The sequence below is a fragment of the Miscanthus floridulus genome, chromosome 17 (assembly GCF_019320115.1).
Source record: "Miscanthus floridulus cultivar M001 chromosome 17, ASM1932011v1, whole genome shotgun sequence".
In the NCBI taxonomy this organism is placed as follows: domain Eukaryota; kingdom Viridiplantae; phylum Streptophyta; class Magnoliopsida; order Poales; family Poaceae; genus Miscanthus; species Miscanthus floridulus.
This window is the reverse complement of record NC_089596.1, coordinates 93,573,014-93,594,704: the sequence shown is the minus strand read 5'-3', so window position 1 is coordinate 93,594,704 and position 21,691 is coordinate 93,573,014. Positions and strand designations below refer to the sequence as shown.

General features: G+C 44.7%; 2 protein-coding genes across 2 annotated transcripts; both read right to left on the bottom strand.

Moving 5' to 3' along the window:
* Positions 1 to 573: 573 nt before the first annotated feature.
* LOC136516751 (enoyl-CoA delta isomerase 2, peroxisomal-like) lies at positions 574 to 6,132 on the bottom strand. The gene is made up of 2 exons (XM_066510235.1): positions 5,045 to 6,132; positions 574 to 796 (listed from the first exon to the last, which is right to left on the bottom strand). The coding sequence occupies exon 1, from the start codon at positions 5,789 to 5,791 to the stop codon at positions 5,063 to 5,065; it is 729 nt and encodes a 242-aa protein (XP_066366332.1). The 5' UTR covers positions 5,792 to 6,132; the 3' UTR covers positions 574 to 796; positions 5,045 to 5,062.
* A 1,376-nt stretch (positions 6,133 to 7,508) lies between these two features.
* On the bottom strand, positions 7,509 to 11,325 carry LOC136517062 (ER lumen protein-retaining receptor A-like). Its single transcript, XM_066510576.1, has 6 exons — positions 11,107 to 11,325; positions 10,762 to 11,027; positions 9,068 to 9,183; positions 8,100 to 8,173; positions 7,951 to 8,014; positions 7,509 to 7,852 (listed from the first exon to the last, which is right to left on the bottom strand). Exons 1-6 carry the CDS (start codon positions 11,195 to 11,197, stop codon positions 7,816 to 7,818), a joined length of 648 nt encoding a protein of 215 aa, XP_066366673.1. The 5' UTR covers positions 11,198 to 11,325; the 3' UTR covers positions 7,509 to 7,815.
* Between the last annotated feature and the right edge of the window lie 10,366 nt (positions 11,326 to 21,691).

The window sequence follows — 21,691 nt, the reverse complement described above, 5'->3', positions numbered from 1 at the left end:
CACATGTACGTGAGAGACGAAGCGACAGTTAATGAGGTGGGTGCTGTCATTGATAATCAGGTGAAGCAGAGTGTGATTTGATTGCTAACAAAACAGTTAGCTCCACCAAATAAACAAATGAGCTCTAAACAAATTAACAAAAAGTGGCTGAAGCCTCCAGCAAGTTTGAATTCCCGAAATAAGGTAATAGTAGCACCAAACTGATTTGAACAGTGCACAACCAACGTGTGTAGGGAGTCTCCATCCATCTCGTTGGAGAGGATCTTCCAGTCCAAATTTGCAAGCAACTTGGATGAAAATGGCCTTCCTCAAAATTTTATGTCAACATTTCTTTACTTTGAAACAAGCCTAAATAGTACAGCGAGCATGACACTGACATGATGGCACTCTCGTCATCTCATGATGCGGCTTTTCCGTCGTGGAAAATTTCCGGTCAACCAAAAGCCGGAAGGAGGTAATCCTCGGCGGGCTGCACCCAATGGAGTTGCCCCTTGCAAAGATACCGGTCAACCATTTGCAACGTGCGTTCCAAGCTTCGAAACTCCCAGGCACGACATATGAACACACAACACATATTAATAATGTTATTGGAATATATAGAGTCTAGCAGACACAATGAAATTCTTCAAGCAAGGTAGGGAGAGGAGCTTCAGTTTATTTCCCACTACCAGGCAAGTATTGAACTACAAGGTTTGCACAAGTACACGGTGTGTATTTCATACATAGCGACAGCGTCAATGGTTGGACGCCGTACAAATACAGAACGTGCAGGTTCCTCCATGCTTCCACAGAAACCCTGCAGAGCAGAAAAGAAGGGCTGGTTCAGAAACTCGAACAGAGTTGGTTTGTAAGTTTGTAGCAATTCCAAATAGGCCAGACAGGAGAACTACAGCTGCTTATATCATCACAAATCAGGAATATGAACAAAGTAACATCTTAGAAAGCATAGCATATACACATATCAGATGCCAGGAGGTAATTCGAGTTTTGCCAGCACTTTTTGTTCCAACATGACTTGTGAATCTCAATAAGTGATGATTAAAAGGTCACAAATGCATAAAAGGAAGTGGTTACTTCATCGTACAATGATGCTATGTAAGATCATCTATGTTTTTTTTTTCTCAAACAGCGCAGGAGAACTACGCGTCATTTCATTAAGGTAGAAAAAATGTTACAAGGGTCTAAGAGACCCAACTCACACACCCCACACCCAGGACACTAAGTTACAGACTCGCCACACAAATAACAGAAACGACCAAAAAACCTCCGTGCTTTAAGCTCCAGCGGGCAGCGACCTAAGATCATCTATGTATTGACGCAAACTACAAACTAAGTTATAGGAGACAATGATCTGGATGGGATTTTTGGCACCAAATAAACAAATTAACCATCTGTGATATGAGAGGTAAACGCATGAAGGTGATTTTGGTGGTACCATGAAATGATTCTGAGTGATGGTATTTGGACACCATACTGTGCTGAAAATGGAGACCTAAAGGTCCAGTCAGACTGCTTAAACGACACCCTATACACCACGGCACCAGTCTTATAGTCTCAAAAAGCATGAGACCTGGCCTTTGGCCTAAGACCTGGTCTTGCACAATAGAAAATTGCAACAAAGTAAGCTGACACAGTGAGAGAGCGTGGGAGGACTGTAATCCTTGCTGATGCCTGCCATGTATGAGAAAGAAAAGAAGTTAGGACTCATGTTTATTTTAACTGATATATATGTGGGTCCCGTCTTATAGTCCATCTAGACCTTATACATAACAGCAAATTGATCTTAGACACATCACCCCTTCTTAAGGTCTATGGTGACCTTATACACTACCAATGCCCTATTGTGTACGAGCTCTAGGTTGGTGGCACAGATGCGAATTTCCCTAAAAATCGATAAATTAAGGTCCTGTTTGGCATGGCTCCACTCCTAAACTCCAGTAACTCCATCAAAAAATCAAGCCAAACACCCCAACTCCAAAACTCCATGGAGCTGCTAACTTCATGGAGCTGTAGTGCAAATAGAGGTGGAGTTTTGGAGCACCTCTTTTGCTGCTCCAGAACCCTCTCTTTTGAACCTCCTCGTAGAGTTGATGGATAATTACCCACCAATGCCACTGGTTACACAGAAAAAACGATTCGCTTCTATTCTCCGAGTCCCCCCCCCCCCCCCCCCCCCGCGCATCTCATTTTCCCTCTGTCCTCTTCTCGCGAGGCCGCCGTTAGGGTTTCTGCCGCCGCCAGGCAGACAGGCGGCCGCCGTCCACCCCCACCGTCGGCCGGCCAAGCCCTGCTGCCGTTCTCCTAGCCCCGTCAGGCCGCGTAGCTCCGTCTCCCGCCACATCTGCACGAGGCCTGCCGCAGAAGCCCCGACGCCGGAGATCCCCCGCCCGGCCGCAGAAGCTCCACCTCCCGCCACGTCTTTGCGAGGACTGCCGCCTGCCGCAGAAGCCCCGATGCCGGCCGCAGCAGCCCCGATGCTGGAGATCCCCCGCCCGGCCGCCTAGCTCCGCCTCCCTCCACGTCTGCACGAGTCCCGTCGCCTGCCGCAGAAGCCCCGACGCCGGCCGCTACCCCACGCCGTCGGAGATCCCCCGCCGGCCGCAGCCCCCCACCGACGACCGCAGAGGCCCGCCAACAGCCGTCCGCAGAGGCCCCCCAAGGTATGGTGCCTGCTTTGTTTTTGGGATGCATGCTCTGTATCGATGCTCTGCAATTACATGAATTGGGCTGCATGCTCTGTTATAGTGTAGTGAATGTGTGGCGTGTTGATTTAAGTACCTTGCAGTCAGTGACTATCCATTCTCTGAATGAAATCAGAAGCATTGCTAGCCAAAAATTTTGCTACATGAATGAACTATTCTACAATGCAGTTCTGTCTGCTTCCATCTCTATCCAACACGTTGAAAGCTCTAGTTTGGTTTTGGTTAATTGATGAAACCCTAAGTGCTAACCTAGTTTATCAAGATGATTATGAGATAGGTAGCACTACTCCAAGTGATGAAGCAATAGCGAAGATCATGACAATGGTGATGGTCAAATGCTTAAACTTGGAAAAGAAGAAGGAGAAAAACAAAAGGCTCAAGGCAAAGGTATAAAATGTAGGAGCCATTTTATTTTAGTGATCAAGACACTTAGTGAGTGTGATCACATTTAGGATAGATAGCCGTACTATTAAGAGGAGTGAAACTCGTATCGGAATACGGTTATCAAAGTGCCACTAGATGCTCTAACTCATTGCATATGCATTTAGGATCTAGTGGAGTGCTAACACTCTTAAAAATGTTTGTGAAAATATGCTAACACTTGTGCACAAGGTGATACACTTGGTGGTGTTGGCACAACTACAAAGGAGGTGGTGTTTGCAGGGTTGAGATGGGTTTGGGGTCCCTCTCTCCCTCCCGCCGAGCTTGCGAGCGTCCGGTCGCTGAGTGACCCAGCGTCCGGTCAGTAGACCGACGCCAGCATCATTTCGATCAACTCCATTTCAACTCTAACTTCTTCACCCTTGTCCACCAAGAATTTTACATCCGGCGCAATAGAAAATAGGCATTTCATTTTCCCGAAAGCGCCTATTTTCTACTGCAAGTATGAAAGGCTTGGTATCATGTTGATGGAACTGAGTCATAAGATATTAATTCATATGCTAAACTACTCAATAGACAAACGTGTTAAGTGTTAAAAAATTGAAAATTGTAGCTAAGACCATATGATTACAGGGCAGGATCAATGCCTGCTTCTTTCTTTTGAACTTTTTATTGTCAAAACTGTAGTTAGTACTTAGTACCAGCTATACCCACCTTCAAATGAACTTAATAGCTGTTTATTTGAATTGGCCATTGGATTAACTTTGTATAAAACCACAAATAGAGTTAGCTGATTGACATCAGATGGACTAGCAAGTAGCAACATCTGGCTCAAGATGAATCCCAAAAAAATTGGTTCTCTCAGAGACCAGAGCTATATTCAAATTAGGTAGATTTTTTATCTGAGGTATGGTGAAACTAAAATACTGAATAGGTTAGGTCCATCATAAATGCGCAATTACATAATTAACCAAAACCAGAAGAAATAAACTGAATTCTTTTCAAGAAATGCATAGTCAAAAGTGACGAGAACATCTACATAGTGATGCAAATCGCAGGTTTGCAGGTCACCTTCAAATCAAATTCACAAGAGAACATAGGCATCTTCATGAAGGTCTGATGGACCAATAATTCACAATCATGATAAAAAAAATATGATTGTATCATGATTGGCAAGCATGATATTAAAAATACTAATAAGTCGGCTATACACCTATACTACTTGCTCTTTAGGTTATTATATCAGAGTAGTAGTTATCCAAACTTGTGGGTCTTTCTTGAGGAATAGTTCTACTAAGAAAACAACCACGAGTCCGGAATAGCAAAAAATATGATAGATACCAGTGGGTCAAAGCCTTGTTAGACTCATGCTCCCAGCTTGAACTAAATCCTCATAAAATCAGTTGCATATAAAAACAATACAAAGATCTCATGGAATCAAATAGAAAAGCACAAACAATTTGAAAATTGTAGCAAGTACCATGACAGGGAGATGGAGAAGGCCAGGCCAAATCCCCATATTTCAGTTATTTACGGTTGTTATTACTAAAACAATAACCGTGAACCCTTAGATTGATCTTATAGTTGGATTTATTCTTCTCTAAAGTTGCATTCAGTTACTAATGTCCTGACAGTGTAGTATGTAATTACTCCTCTATTTTACCCCTAGCTCTGCCACTGTTTGCACATGTCTAAAGTTGGTTAATTCGGAAAAGTTCCTGGAATCCACTAACCATGGATAAAGATGAACCTCGACTGAACTGGATCACAATTGCAGCTGAAACTAAGCATATTCTTACTAGAAGCCAACAACATCAGCCAAATTATTTGATTCTGGTTTGATATGGGATTATGGGTACAGCACAGTCAAACTATCGGTAAAACCAGCACAGATGAAACCGTATGTTTTCTCATCAGCAAGAGAGGGACTCCAAGGAGACTGCATCTGCGCGGATACTGACCTCTCGCCAATCACGAAGCTAGAGCTTAGAAGCGAAGTGCTTCCGCTTCTCCTCATCGCTCTCCTCGACAATTCCAACTGACCTGCAGGCCTCAGGGTACATGGACATCCTTATGGACGCGTAGACGCCCCCATCCCACTTCCTGGCCGCGAGCTGCTCGGCCAACTTGAAGGCCTCGGCCGCCGTCTCGTCCGCGGAGGGGTAGACGGCATCCACGATGCCCATCTCCTTGCCCTCGGCGGCCCTGACCTTCTTGCCCCTGAGCGCGACGTCGCGGAGCGCGTTGGCGGCGGTGATCTTGGCGCGGAGCACGGCCACGAAGTAGGGCGGGAGCGGGAGGCCGATGTCGACCTCGCTCATGTAGAGCACCCCGCGGTCCCCGCGCATGACGCGGTAGTCGTGGCAGAGCGCGAGGAGGCACCCGCCGGCGGAAGCGTGGCCCGTGACGGCGGCGACGGTGGGCATGGGGAGCGCGAGGAGGTCAGCGGCGAGCGGGCGGAGCGCGGCGACGAGCTCGCTGAGGCGCGCACGGGAGGTGCCCGCCCACCCGATGTCGAGGCCGTTGGAGAAGAAGCGGCCCTCGCCGACGGTCACGAGCGCGGCCCCGGGCCCCGCCTTGGCCGCGGCTTCCGCGGCGGAGGCGACGGCGGAACGGAGCGAGGAGATGAGGGCGTGGCCCAGCCGGTGCTCGCCGTCGCCGGTGAGGGTCAGGACGAAGACGCGGCCGCGCTGCTGCAGGGTGCACATCGTGCCGGCGGATGGGGATTGGTGCGGCTCTCGCGGCAGGTGCGGAGCGTGGAGGCCGTGTGTGTGGTCTTCGGCTCTTCGCTCTTCAGCAGCAGAGCAGGCGATGAAGGAAGGAGCGCGATCGATTTTTTTAGCCGGCCCGATCGATGAACTGCGGATGAAGTCGCAACTCACAAGGCAGCCAGATTGGTCGTAGTGGCAGCAGACGTACGCTCCAACGACGCGAGATTATTCAATTTGCTACGGATACGGATTGGAGCTTCTGACTCTACTAGGGGGTTGAAATGGTGACGGAACGGAAGAGGCAAGAGTTTGCCACGATGGTGCCGCAACGTTCACACAAACGTTTGGGGACAGCTAAATAGATAAGTATTATCAGCAGGTAATCGCGGTCCAGATTACTAAACATGTTTTTTTAGGGATCTCGAGGGGGATTACTATTCTCATGTGTCACTCCTAGGCTAATCTGTCTATCTTCCAGCGTGTGTTAACATAGACGGGTACCTTTCGGCTGCAGATAAACGTGAGTCCAGATCCCACTGCTGCATTCCTTTTTGTATGTTCCTGGCTTCCAGCGAGTGTTAAACATAGACGGGTACCTTTTAGCAGCAGATAAACGTGAGTCCAGATTCCACAAACATGCTGCTGCGTTCCTTGTATGTTCCTCAGCATGTTCGGCAACATGTAACTATCTGTATCTGGCTTACTTATTAGCCAGCCAACAGTATTTTCCTTACATTAAACCAGCCAACAATACTTCCAGCCCATGACTTATAAGCTAATCCAACCGAAACGAACAGGTTGGCTTCCAGCTAGTGTAACAATATAGCAGGGATGAAAACGGATCGAATACGGACGGATATCATTGATATTATATTTGTTTTTGTATTTCTGTCCAGATTTGGATTCGAATATGAATAGTGTCAACCATGCTGGATAGGATACGATTAGACATTGACATCATAAATATACGATTTAAGTATTCGAATACGGATACGATATCAGAGGTTAAATATCAAGATTTAGATATGAACATATCTGAACCCGTCTAAACGGATTCGATCTCGAATACGATCGAAAAATATCCGTACCGTTTTCACCCATGCATAGTAGACAGGTATAGAGACTTTAAGAGAAACTATTCCGCTGATGGATTCTTTAGCTTATAAGTCAGTTGAAACTGATTTATTGTGAGAGAAAAACACAGTACCATAACTGATAAGTTAAGTGAACAGGTCGATCTAACATGGTAGGACGTATTGAGTATCAACGTGATCGGCTGATCAGCACCCCCCCCCCCCCCCCCCACCCACCCCCCCCCATGAACACTATTCACGTAATTACTTCTCTCTCACATAAACGAACCAATAACCATATGAATCAGCCAACCGAATAGGCTATATATATAGGTTGGGCATGGAGCAGTGCTAAACTTCCAACCACCGAAGTAAAGATAATACAACTCAACTGTAGGAGCCAGCTGGATAAAAAGCTCAGTATTGGGTACTCCTTGCATGGTTATACTCGACATTTCCCATTTGTATATCTGTGTAGTTTAGAACTGGTGAAAGCTCAAAAATGGACGGTTGAGAATGCCCGGCTTATCAGCTAAAAACCATCAGCCGAACAGGGTATAGGCCAAAATAGCACCAAGACATAAAAAACTGGATAGTTAAGGACAGTCAAAAGTATATCAGTTTTACAGAGAACTCGCAAGAACACTGGATATCACATTTTTAGCATTTGAACTAGCATGTTAAACAACAGACCAACTGAACTGTATGTGATTTTCCATATCAAAAGTATTGAGGTACAAAAAGGAACTAGTCTACTGTTAGCTTTGGAATCGTATCGCCTTCGCCATGGGAAACACAAATATCAATTTTCGCAGGCAAGATTAAGGGTATGGTATCAACTGCAACTGCTCACATCATTACCAAGTCTCTCCATGCCCATATAATCAACTAATTTCTAGAAAACTTGAGTCACGCAGCATACACACTTTCTGGAACAACGAAGCATGTTCATGCAGGCAACTCGAGCTTAACATTGTTCTTCCAACTGCAATGATCGACATGGAAGCGTCAATACTCAGTAACAAAGAAATATGATGATAGATGTTAATGATATGTGACATTTTACAACGGTATGCAGTTTACCTTAAGAAATAATAGTAAAAGAAATCTGCATACAGAGCTGTTTGCACCAAACCAGCAAGCCAAGCTGAAAGAGATAGACCATTAGTGGACAACAATTCTGATAAAACATGGGGGATAAAACACTATACCATACAAAAGTGACAACTTACGGATCCATCTGCTGTGATGACCCTCCGTGAAATAACGGTAAATCCAGTTTAGAATGTAAAATGCACGGTAGGCCCTGAGAAAACAAGTATGGTGTTACTATAAAGAGACAAAGTTGCTAGAGAACTGAAAAGTGTGAAGAGAATTTAATCTTCTAGAGAATTTGTTCTCGTCTCATGATGCAAACTTGATATGTCATACTCCTATTTTGTCCACTCTAGGAAAGATATACTCCCTCCGTACCTGAATAAATCAATTCCTAGAGTTGTCTTAACTTTTTTTTATGTTTGATCAAATTTATAGAAAAGACCACAAATATTTATGGAACCAAATAAGCACATTATGAAAATATATTTTATGGTGTATCTAATGATACTAATTTGGTGCTATTAATCTTTGCGCTCTTTTCTATAAATTCGGTCAAACTTAGAAAAGTTTGACTTAAGACAGAATTGATTTATTCAGATATGGAGGTAGTACTAAACTGAAAACTAACCAAAAAAGACAATCCAAGTATAATTCAAAAATGGTAAACAAAGAAAAACATAGTTGCATATAGTGCATGCCTGAAATTAAGCTAGAAACCCAGGATAAAAGGTTAAGTTTCTTTGGATTTTTGGACTCCGAGACTATAAGTACAACTTAAGATGCACTGACAATGACATGGTTGTACAAGCCAACACTATCCCTCCCTCTAAAATATGAACTCCAAATAACACGAGATGATCCATTACTATATTTCTATAGCATCAATCAGATATTAACTACGCTATATGCGTCTGAAATTCTTATATATTGGTTTGTGCCACTTATTGAGGATATGCATATCTATTAAATGCTGGTATATTTCAAGACTGCAGCATGTTCAATGCCATAAATTGTTTCATCTTTACTGGATAGCAGGCTATGAATACAACAGATGTGTTCAGAAAAATAGCAAATTTGCCGACAAAGGAGTAAAAAAATGTACCCAAGGAAGAAAACATATTGTCCAGTTAAGTTATCCACATTTCTGCTTCTCTGGAGCAACACTAACTGTGGGAGAATGGCCACTGCCTCCAAATAGATTGAAAAAGCCCAGCATATCTGCAAAGGAACAGTATTTTAGCCTTTTAGGCTACTATGTCTCCATCAATGAATCTTTGGAACAATTAGTAACACTTCAGTATACACATAACTTATAATATTTTGAGGATTCTGATATGCTATCATTTAACTTCCATGTTAGTAGCTAATGATCACAGCAACTATGATAAGGTAAGACAATTCAAGCCAAACAGGCAATTACTAATAAAATACAACAACAACATAGCCTTTCAGTCCCAAGCAAGTTGGGGTAGGCTAGAGTTGAAACCCACCAACAACCCCAAGTCACGGTTCAGGCACTTCAATAGCTGCTCTCCAAGTACTCCTATTCAAACATAGATCTCTAGGTATATCCCAAGCTTTCAAATCTCTTTTTATTGCCTCCCCCCATGTTAATTTCGGTCTTCCTCAACCTCTTCTCATATTATTAGCTTGGCTTAGGACTCCACAATGCACTGGTGCCTCTGGAGGTCTCCTTTGGACATGGCCAAACCACCTCAACCGATGTTGGACAAGCTTTTCTTCAATTGGTGCTACCTCTAGGCGATCACGTATATCATCGTTCCGAACTCGGTCCATTCTTGTGTGACCGCAAATCCATCGCAACATACGCATTTCTACAACACTCAGTTGTTGAACATGTCGAATCTTTGTAGGCCAACATTCTGCTCCATACAACATAGCCGGTCTAATCGCCGTTCTATAGAACTTGCCTTTTAGCTTTTGTGGTATCCTCTTGTCACAGAGAATACCAGAAGCTTGTCGCCACTTGATCCACCCTACTTTGATTCTATGGCTAACGTCCGCATCAATATCTCCATCCCTCTGTAGCATCGATCCCAGATACCGAAAGGTATCCTTCTTAGGCAATTACTAAAAAAATAAAGTATGTAAAAGCAATTGAACTGTACTAATAGATTTGCAAAAGTGTGAAGAGATTCTGATCAAAGTATATGGGTGTGAACTGAGCAAACGATTGTAAATTTGGAAAAATTATAAATGAACTTCGTTGAGTAAGATGCAGTTTTAGTTTCGCATCCCTTTTACAGTTTTACATTCTAGGCATTGCATTGCCCTTCGGTAAACTAATCATCAAGTTTTCTACTGTAACATAGATACACATACAACATGAATCTGAAAATTTGACCAACATAAAATAATATCTACTAGTCATGAACACATATACGATCTCCTGCTGCCTACTAATCATTATTCAATTATGAGGCAGATCACATTTGACTTCATGCAAGTAAGAATCAAGTATGGTCCTATTTGATGGGTCAACAAACTTTAACTAGTGGTGTGGATCCAATTTCATACCCATGACAATCATACACAGCAGTCACATCACTAGCACAGTTCGTCAGACACGGAATCATTATTCAATTAATAGGTAGCTTTTACCATTCTAGCAGTAACAAAATGGAGGGCAAACTAACAATGCAAAAGATAATATATTTTCTCTCTCTTTTTTACCAGAACACAGCTTAAAATTTCATCACGGATCCCATAACACCATCGTCAATTCAATAATGCAATAAGTAAAACAGGACAGATCCAACAGAGAGAAAGCATCACCTCGCGGAAGGTGAACCGCTCGTGGAACATCAGCGCGAGCATCAATGATGCGGCGACGAGCACCGCATGGCGGAAGGTGTCCTGCTCCTTGTCGTACGTCCTCCGCACATGCGGGTGGCGGCGCATGAACCACACGATCGCCGCCGAGCTGGTGATGAACACCACCTTCATCACCGAGTTGTAGAGCGAGACGTAGTCTGTGAAGAGGTCCAGGTACCTCGCGACGAACACCAACATGTACAGCTCCTGCGTCTTCCTCGACACCCCTGCGCGGCGGCGCCCAGATCTGTAAGTGGTGAGGCCCCCCTAACAGGCGGTCGAAACCCTATCGCTGGTACGGCTTACCTGAGCAGGACTTGGTGGCGTAGATCTTGAGGAGGAGGACGAGGACCGAGAAGAGGTGGGTCATGTCCCCGAGGAACCGGAAGGCGTTCATGGCTGCGGCTCCGGCGGTGGCGGCGCCGGCGCAGAGGTTAGGCCGTTAGGGTTTGGGGGTTTAGAACAACAGCTCCAGATGCGCAGGGAAATGGCGGAGAGGATCAGAGGTGGGCAGAGGACACCAGGACCGGAAGAAACGGGAAGGGAGGTGGCACCCTCGTGGGACGGTGTGGACAGAGTCTGGAGTGCGGGGACCACATGGCAGTGACCCATGGTCCAGTAAAGTTGGTGCAGCAAGAGAGGTCCAGAGGGAGGTGCGCAAGCGACGCGTGGGCCTCGGTGCGGACTTGCTGTGGGTCCCACGTGTCAGTAACAGATGGCGAGGTGTGGACGCCGCCGAGGGGCAGCGAGCAGAGGTGACGTCATCTCGCCGGCTCTTTTTTTTCCCTCTGGCTTGCACTTTGCACAGCCTCTCTCTCTCACATGCCGCTGATGCTTCTGGAACGCCGTTCCACCCTCCCCGTTCCACCCGCCTCTCCCGCCGCGAGATCCGGCTCCGCTTCCAGAAGCTTCTGGAACGCCCGTTCCATGAGCGTCTGATCGGCCGCCGCCATGGGCTGCGCTGGATCCACTCCCAAAGTCGATGGTATCTTTTTGACGCTTGCGTTCTCGATATGTTTCCTTTTGGCTGCGAGCTGTTAGCTGCTAAGATCCGATTTGAGCCGTTCCAAGGCACTGCTAATAGTAGGATTAATCGTCTGTTCTTTACTCTTCTTGATTGTCGATGCAAATGACGCTAAATCCCATCCCATAGCTTTTAAGGCATCAATTCACGAGCCATAAAAGAATTCAGTTGCCGAAGTGTTGATCAAGAGGAAATTTAGCAAATTGTCTCTGACGGATGGCTGCGATGATTTTCACAAACTACTGCTTTAGCAAATTTGTCACAGACTATGGATTTTCATCGATGTAATTGTCCAATTTTGGTAAGGCTATCAGTATAGTGGAGTCAGTACTGGTAGAAAGTAGAAACTCTTGCATCCCAAATAGTATTTGGTTAGTGGAGGGATAACATTATCATGGCTAAAAAAAGGTGTCCAAGTGTCAAAGTAATATGATGCCAAATACTGTGGCGGGCGCGCCTATAATATGCTATGCTGTATTTAATTGAACTGCTTTGTTTCTATGAAATGAAGTGGGAAAACCTTTTACTCTAATAAAAAAAAGGTGTCCAAGTGATGGCTATATTTTCTAGCAGGACAAAAGCTATTTTGTTTGTACCTAACATAAAGCAAAGATGAGATTTCGATAGCAGCGAAGTTGTGGCAGAACCGCCCAATTTAACCTAATCACAAATGTACTTATCAGCCATTTGACACTAAGTACACAAGAGACTAAAGCAAAATCCGATAGTCTGTCGAGCACACCCAACGGAAGAACTCGAAAATCCACGTTTCCATCAGGATTATAAACAAGTGAGTAAAGCTTACAACCCGCAGTCTAGCAGCACTATTCATGGGAGTCACGAGATTTACATTCGGAACCCTAGAAAAGCTTCTATTTCAGCGCGAGGTCCTTCTCTTCTTCTTCCTCGTCTTCACCGAGCATAGGAGGGCCGCGGTAGGACCGATTTCGCCGGCAGAGGCCACCGGCAAGGGCGAGGGTAGTGGCGGCAGCTCGGGCAAAGGAGGAGTGTGGAGGGCCGGCCACGTGTGCGTGCGGCTTGGCCGCTCGTAGAGCGACGGCTTCGGCGCTGTGGGGCGCGACGGGCGGCGAGGGCGAGCTGCGCGGAACCGGGCGGCCACAGCGCGCCCGCGGCTGGGCTCCGCTCGTGCCGGGGCAGGGTGCAACGGGCAGGCCACGTGCTCGCGCGGCGGCGGTCCAAGCATGGGACACGGCGGCTCCCCGCAACGCGGGCTACGACGAGCGCGCGGGGGGCACAGCGAGGAGCGAGGCGGAGGTGGGGGCGATATCAACTCGGCCTGCGACCGAACGCAGCAGCGAGAACGAACGGTGTGGCCGCGAGCTCTAGAGCTCGGGCATGGCGGGCGGTATGAGCAGCGAAGCGAAGGGGAGGGAGTGGTAAAAAGAAGGGTGAGCGCGGCAGGATAAGGTCGGGGTGAGGGAGTAGCGCGGCATGGGTGCTGGGCGTGAGCAGGGGCGGGCAGAGGCGACGTGGCGCAGCATGGCGCCCTGGGCGTACTGGCGCGCACAGAGCAGGGCGTGGGCGACGGCAGAGCAGGGTAAGGGCGTGGCTACTGTAATTAGGGCTGTTTGGCATATTCCGTCCAGATTCGGAGTCGGCTACTGTAACAAAAGATCTTCACCTCACGATAAACTTCCATTCTTATTAAGGGACCAAGGTCATTAGAGCAGCGGATTAGCGGGTAATTAGGGCCAAAGTTAGCAGTGTCAGTGAAAATACTAATCACTTGGAAACTTTTCAAGTCTCCCAAGAAATGATATTTTATTCAAACTTTAAAGCACTAATTAACCTATCAAACAATTAAACTAGGCATGAACAAGCACTCTACCACAAAGTACAAAACTTAAACTAAGTTTTTCATACCAACATATTTTACAATTTTTATATAAAATAATTATTTATTTATTCTTTAAAAAGCTATTGAGCAATTAAAACAAGGTAAGGTTTTTGGCATTTTTAATCTTTTTCTCCACATTTTCCCAACATGAACCCTAAATAACTTTTGTTTGCAAACTCATTTAGAGATGTTTAAGCATAAAATTGAGGTTGGTTGACATCACACATGTTGACTATATTCACAAAGGTGATTTAAACAAACATGTATCATATTATTTCATGCAAGAATTTATCACCAGGCATAGAAAACTTATTTATTAGGTTTTATTAAGCCTTAAACTATTGTTAAACAGATACGTAACACCGGGGGTGTTACAGGGCCTGTTCGCTAGTTGGTTTCTGGGCTGGTTTGGGCTGGCTAGTGCTGGTTTATTATGAGAGGAAAACACTGTTGGTTGGCTGGTTTGGGCTAGCTGAAACCAACAAGCGAACAGGCTAACAGAAGTGACGGTAATGCTCATCATAGAACAAAATAACCTTTTTTTATGGATTGAGCAAATTTGCATTTTTTGATAGCTAGCGCCTTATCTAGTTTAAAGCACTTTATTAAGCCGATACATTTCAGGAAAGGCTTAATGATACTCTATGCAAGTACTTATACTCACTATTGGAAATTTGCATAATAATTTTTCGTTATTGTGCTTCATAACTTCAGCAACAGAAATAGTGTGTTCAATTAATGGTAACTTTGCTCAGTCTACGTAGATAATTGTGAACACTAATTTTGCCTTTTCCTTTTCCGTGTTCTGCAAAGAGTCATGCATCCACAATCTTGCTTGTGAATTGCGGACAAAAAATGTGCTGTAAGTTGGTCTTGCCGCCAACTAAAGAAAAGTATTGCATCCTTCAGTTTCCAACAGTTTGTGAATCCAGATTTCTTCTTGACTACCTCTATATCCTTCCACCATGGTATCTATGTAATCATCACTTCATCAGTCCATCCTTTGCACTTGGAGAAAGACTACACACGTGCCTGTTTGCAAAATACAGTGCTTTTATGTCCAATTTGCATCGTTGCCGTTGTCTGTACTGAAAATTAACGAGCCCAGCTGCTCGAAGGCGCAAAGAAATTCCAGGTGAAAAAAAAAATGCCTGGCAAGAAAGACATTTTTTTAATTCTTTGGGGGTGAAAGACCCTGACAAGAACAACAGTAACAGGAAGCTGCCAAAGAGAGTAGGCTGGCAGGATAAGATTAACGTGAAGCCGCCAAAGAAACTAAATAATCATGGTCGCGCATGATTAGGCTAAGGCTTCTTAGAATCAAATCCTGCCTCAAGTATGCTAGTGTCGGATCTGAGATCGGATCGGCCGAAATGACCTGGTAAATCTGAGCGGAAGAACTGGATGGACGACAGTGGCTTGGGACATGATGATAGCTGGCCACTGCTGGTTCGCTTTCTCTGCTTTCTAGAGCGAAGCTCCCGTGTTTTTCACAACGTCTGGAACATGCAGAAAGGCCGTAGCAATCTCGATGCAGAGGGAAGTTATGACAAATTTGGCTCTAATTACGTGACCAGATAGAGTAAACTGTACTGTACGGCGCTGTAGCGATGTACTGCTAGTACTGAAATATTTATGCATTTGCATTCCTGGTGACGAAGTGTATGGAACGCCGGAATTCGTGATGGTGTATTCCAGGACGTGAGGAACGGCGCGAGGCACGCGAAGCCGAGTCGAGCGGGATGCAGAGTCGTCTGGGGTTTGTTTGGATCGCGTGGGATTAGTTACTAGTCCACTAGAGTGCGTATAGTTGATTATTAAGTGATGACTACTATTCACATAAAAAAATTAAGTGATGACTACAATTTAGTATTGTACTGTTTGGATATAAGGATGTCATTAGTGCATTTTAACTTCTCTTTTATCAACTACTGAACTTATCACCCCATCCATTCTAAATTGTAAATTGCTATGTTCTAATTACATAGTAAAAACTAAATATGTATATCTAGAAAAGTCAAAGCGGCCTATAATTTTAAATTGAGAGAATACAAGTTAACATGTATATGTGGCTTGGACTATCAGCCTGTTCGTTTCGGCTGGATTGGCTTATAAGCCCATAACTGAAGTACTGCTGGCTGGTTTGGTGTGAAAGAAAAACACTGTTGGCTGGCTGATAAGCCAAGCCAGATACATGCAGTTCAGTCTGCCGAACAGGCTGTATAAGCCTGTTCGGTTGGCTGATTCGTATCGTTGCTGGTTCGTGAAGAAGTACTGCTGGCTGATTTGTGTGAGAAAAATATTATTCCGGCTGAAAATTTATGATCATTTACAACAAGCCATAGCCAAACAAACAGGCTGTATATTACTCCCGACGTCTAAACAGGCTTTAAAGTAGTATGTACTAGTACTAGTAGTATACTAATCTAGTTTGGCTTTGTGCACGGAAGCACAACTGAACTTCGATTATACTCAACTCAGGGTCTGTTTGGAAAAAAAAAATCCAAAACGCAGGAATAGGAAAAAACGCAGAAATAAGGTATGATGAAAAGTGAAAAATTACGGAATTTCAAAACACAGAAACAGAAAATTTAGGCTGTTTAGAACGCAGGAATTCATAACATAGGAATCATAAGGCGGGAAGAGCGCATGCAGCCGTGATAAGCGCCAGCGAGATTTCCATTGGTTCTGACCGGATGCTTTTTTCCCTGTGAAATGCACGTAGCTCGTTTCCTTTCCTTCGGAACAAAAATCTCCTTTGGCTTGTTCCAAACGCACCCACGTATTTCCTTTCCTTAGGAACGGCACCCTCCAAAAATCCTGCAAAAATCCTACTATCCAGACAGACCCTTATCAGTTATCAGCAAGGAGGTACAGTACGGTATAGGCAGAGATTCCACTCCACCCAACTGTTTCTTACCATGACTGATCATTGCGAAGTACGGCCCGAGCTATTATTAGGCGGTTGTTTGCTAGTAGTACTACCAATTGATGACCCCTATAAATCCAAGCGTATTCATCAGTCTTCCGTCCACCGGGCTGATCAGATGCATCTTTCGGACACGACTGTTACCGTGGTCCGTGTTGTGCACACATCCCAGGGATCTGAAAGTTTTTGAGCCAGCCAGCTTGAGGGTTGTGAAAGTCATTAGAGACTTTGAGAGAGTATTAAGCCCTTGTTTAGTTCCCACCCAAAGACTTTAATAGATTTTATAATTTATTTTTTTATTAGCATTCGAACACCCCGTTTCCACCTAACGTCCAGGGGCGGATCCAAGGCCCGGGCTGCCCGGGCTGTAGCCCGGGGCGAGTCCATGTAGCCCCTGTAACATATGTGGTGTTTAGCCTAAAAACTATGATCTTAATTAGACAAAAGGAAACCTAGAAAGCAAGATCAGACTGTTTTAACATGAATTAGCAGCTCAGCCCGGGGCGCGGCCCTGTTCTGGATCCGCCCCTGCTAACGTCCGAAATGACACCTAGAAGCTCTAAACAACGGCTAACTAGAACTCGTACTACCGTGCCTACTCGGGACAGGGCAGGTCACAGTGATTAACAGCGTACTAGTCCAACAAGGACGAGCAACCGCTAGCCCTCGTACTTGCGGCGGCGGTAGTGTGGCATCTACGCTTCGTGTACTATGTGACAGCTGCACTGCACGTTTCTGCACTGCATCTGCGTGCAGCGTCTGAGGTCGTAATTCTGCGTGCAGGAGCAACGCAGTGGAACGCTGGTGGTTTCAACAAAAAGTAAGCGCGTGTTTAGATGAGCGGAAGTTAGAAATTTGGCTGTTGTAGCATTTTTATTTTTATTAGGTAAATAGTGTTTAATTATGGACTAATTAGACTCAAAACGTTCGTCTTGCAATTTTCAACCAAACTGTGCAATTAGTTTTTTTTCGTCTACATTTAGTGCTCCATGCATGTATCGCAAGATTCGATGTGATGGCTACTGTAGCACATTTTTGGAATTTGGGGTGGAAACTAAACACGCGCTAATGACATGTGCATCAAACAACAGATAGGGCTTGTTTAGTTGGATGAAGTTTGAGATTTTAGGCCCAGTTTAGTTCCCTCCCAAAATATCAAATTTTTCAAGATTCCCCGTCACATCGAATCTTTGGACGCATGCATGAAGTATTAAATATAAATAAAAAATAAAACTAATTACACAGTTTAGACGAAATCCACGAGACGAATCTTTTAAGCCTAATTAGACTATGATTGGACACTAATTGCCAAATAACATCGAAACTGCTACAGTGTCATTTTGCCAAAAAATTCGGCATCTAAACAGGCCCTTAGCTACTGTAACACTTTCATTTTTATTTGGCAATTAGTATTCAATCATGGACTAATTAGGCTCAAAACGTTCGTCTCGCAATTTCCAACCAAACTATGCAATTAGTTTTTTTCGTCTACATTTAATACTTCATGTACGTATCGCAAGATTCGATGAGATGACTACTATAACACTTTTTAGAAAAAAATTTTAGAACTAAACAAGGCCATATCGTAATTCTCTCGACGCAGACTATTAGTGCAAGTCAAATTTCATCTTCTAATACCTTTTCGGTCCCAAAAGTCTGATGAACATGGTTACAACACGTGTTTCACGATGCTCTCTATCCTTTTGTCAGAGCAGGCTATCGCTGCTTCTGCAAGTTATTCCGATCGTCTGCAACATCACTATGCGAGCTCATTTGGACATCCGATGGAGACGTGGAAGCCAAGACTGTCTACGACAAGAACATATGGACATCAAAATAACAAGAGACCTAAAATCAGCATCCAACAAAGTATCTATATAGAATATCTATTTTGGGTTGCCTAAGAGGCACAATCCAAATATAAGCATCTTCTCTCCTGAAAACTCATTTGTAGAAATTATTCTCTTTTGGATCATGTTGTTGGAGAAGATGCCGAATATATATTGAACATTTTACCTGTAGCGCTACCCAAAAGACGAATGTGTCTTGTATTTTATGTGTTGTTGTTGAAGATAGCCTAAGATTTCCATCGAGCGTGTACTGTTGGGCGTGTCCCGAGGGGTGCCGTCAGACAATAATTTCTGAGAAAATTTCCTATCTGACACTGGTCACTTGAAAAATAGTGTTTTCTTATTTGACATCCAAACTCAAATGGTTTCCGATGTGTCACCGTCAAGTTTTTCTTTCCTATCTTACACTTCTGTTAGTTTAGAGTTATAATTATGTTAAGTCTTAGAGGAAAAGACCATTTTACCCATGTAGTTTTTTTCCAAGTTATGTCATTCCCTTTTGCTGCCTATTGGTGTCTTTTTCTGGATGCTTTTATTTTCAACGGTTATGTTTTCCTTTTTTAATTGCTTCTGTAGAATAAAGGAGGAACCAACATCATCTTATAATTACTTACAATTATGTAGAGTTTAATACCACAAATTAAAGGATGGACGGCTCAGGATAACTTGCACGTATACTTCTATTTTTAAGACATTTCTTCTTTAATTTTCAATGGAAAAAATAGTGTATATGGCATCATCATGACGTCATGGCTCAAGAGTAGACCACGGACGACGATTGCAGCTAGAACCTGCACATCGCCGTGCTGTCACGAACGCTCGATGAGACACAGCCTGGACAAGCTGCACCAGCGGTAGGGCCGTCATGGAGCGAGAGCGAGGTGAAGGCCGTGAGAGAGGCCAAGGCCGAGGTCGACGGAGACGCGGAGACACAGCCTGTCATCTATTTGCTCAAAGGGTATTTCAGTCTTTTCCGGTTGTCCCATTAGAAGATTTAACTGTACTACCTAACAGAGCTAACGGAAAAATGACAAATAAGAAAGAAAAACTTGAGACAGTGATGAATAGGAAAGAATTTGAAGTTTATGTGCCAAATAAGAAAGTAGTACTTTTCTCGGTGTTAAATAGGAAATTTTCTCATAACTTAAATATATATTAATTATAAATAGGGTTTTTTTTTGCTAAGAGTATAAAGTAGTTTTTTTTATAAAGACTAATCATCCATTGGGCTTTCCTAACTCTTAGTTAACAATTAGCCTTGATTTATTTAGGTATTTATTTGACATCAACAAACCCATGCAATCCAATCGCTCTCCTGTTGACCCGAAGCGGTCCCTATGTCCCTAAATATCTGTTGTTTTTGTTTTCCGAGAAATAACTTTGACTAAATATATATTAAAAAATATTAATATTTATGGTACAGAATTAATATCATTGAAAATATCTTTGAATCTAATTTTTTTAATAAATTTATTTAGAGATATAAATATTGTTCATATTTTTTATAAATCAGTCAAACTTATGGCACGCGGAGTACGCGAACAGCTGGCATTCCACGGTTTCGCCGTGGAGGCTGTTTGGATGCCAGCCTGCAGCCTGGAGGCCCTGTTTTGGATTGAGGCCTTCCAGGCAACCTCGCGCCTAGGCAGCCATTCTAGGTGCTCGAAATCGGATGGCCTGGGAGCCGCACTTGCGCCGGGCAAGATTCCGATTGACTGAGGGCCTGTTTAGATTCCATTCCAAAATCCAAAATTTTTCAAGATTCCTCGTCACATCAAATCTTGCGGCACATGCATAGAGCATTAAATGTAGGTAAAAAGAATAACTAATTGCACAGTTTGCCCGTAATTGACAAGACGAATCTTTTAAGCCTAAATAGTCTATAATTAGACAATTTTTACTAAATACAAACAAAAGTGCTATAGTAGTCAAAAGCTAAAAATTTTCGCATCTAAACGGGGCCTAATCAAACAAGCTGTGGCGTGGCAGCTGGTGCCCTAGAACCAAACACCCTCGGAGCGAGGGAGAGCGCCAGAGGCCAGAGCGGCGTGGTGACGTCCCTCGTTGTCTGCGCCATTCCAGCGATGCCAGACGACGTGCAGAGCCGGCAGGGAGCACGCTACTGCCCCACTCTCTGGCCTTTACTGCTCCTGCCAGAATCCTACCGTTTCGCTATCCTCTTGGCCCCCGGCAGAAATTTTTGCTGCACGCCCCCAACGGCTCGACACGATTGATTGATCACGTTGTGCCATCCTAGCGGAGTGGCGGACGCAAATCACGCTGGGGCCTCTTTAGTTCCCACCAAATTTCTGAAAAATACAGAAGATTTTCTGTCATATCAAACTTATGGTAAATGCATTGAGTACTAAATGTAGACGAAATCAAAAACTAATTACACAGTTTGGTTGTACTTTACGAATCGAATTTTTTGAGCCTAATTAATCAATGTTTAAATAATAATTCACAAATACAAACGAAACACTATATTAATGCATTAATTATTTGGTCACTCCTGGGGCCTGGCCGCCTGGGCTATGGGCCTATGGTATGGTATGCCGTAGCACTTCGTCACTCGTCAGAGACCTATAGTACTACTATCGCAAAGACCAAAGATCCTTGAGCCACGTCGCGTGGGTCTAGCGTTTCCCTCCCCTCCTAGCCGTTCCGCCCCGCGACACGTGGGCTGCGCCGCCTCCTCGCTGGCGCCCGGCGCCCGTCGCCATCTCCGGATGACCGGATGGACGCGCGCGCCACGCCGGGCGGGCCTGCCTTTGCCTGATGATCATTTGCGTGTCTGTCCATCATCAACTCGACACGCATATATGCTCCGCGGCGCCCACCGGCAACGTATGCGCTCACTGCCCCGTGGGACCGTCGGCATTCTTTAGGAACGTTGGGTGGGGGCGGCGATGGGACGGTTGCGCCGCCGGAAGCGGAGAGCATCCCCCGGGGTCCGTTCGATTCCCGTGGGAGGAAGGAGACACGGGACACGTGGGCGAGGACGGGTACGACGAAGATCTGCGGGCCGCAGGCCCCCCCGTACACTACAGTCTACACTCCCCTGCGCCGTGCGGTACTGTGCGCGGCTGCTGCCCAAGCACAGTGATGGGGGAACAGACCATTAATCATACGGTGACGCTGACGCTGACGCTGCTGGTTCTCTCTCTGGTCGGTTAAGGGGTGTTTAGTTCGCGAAATCAAAACTTTTGGATGTCACATCGGATGTTTCG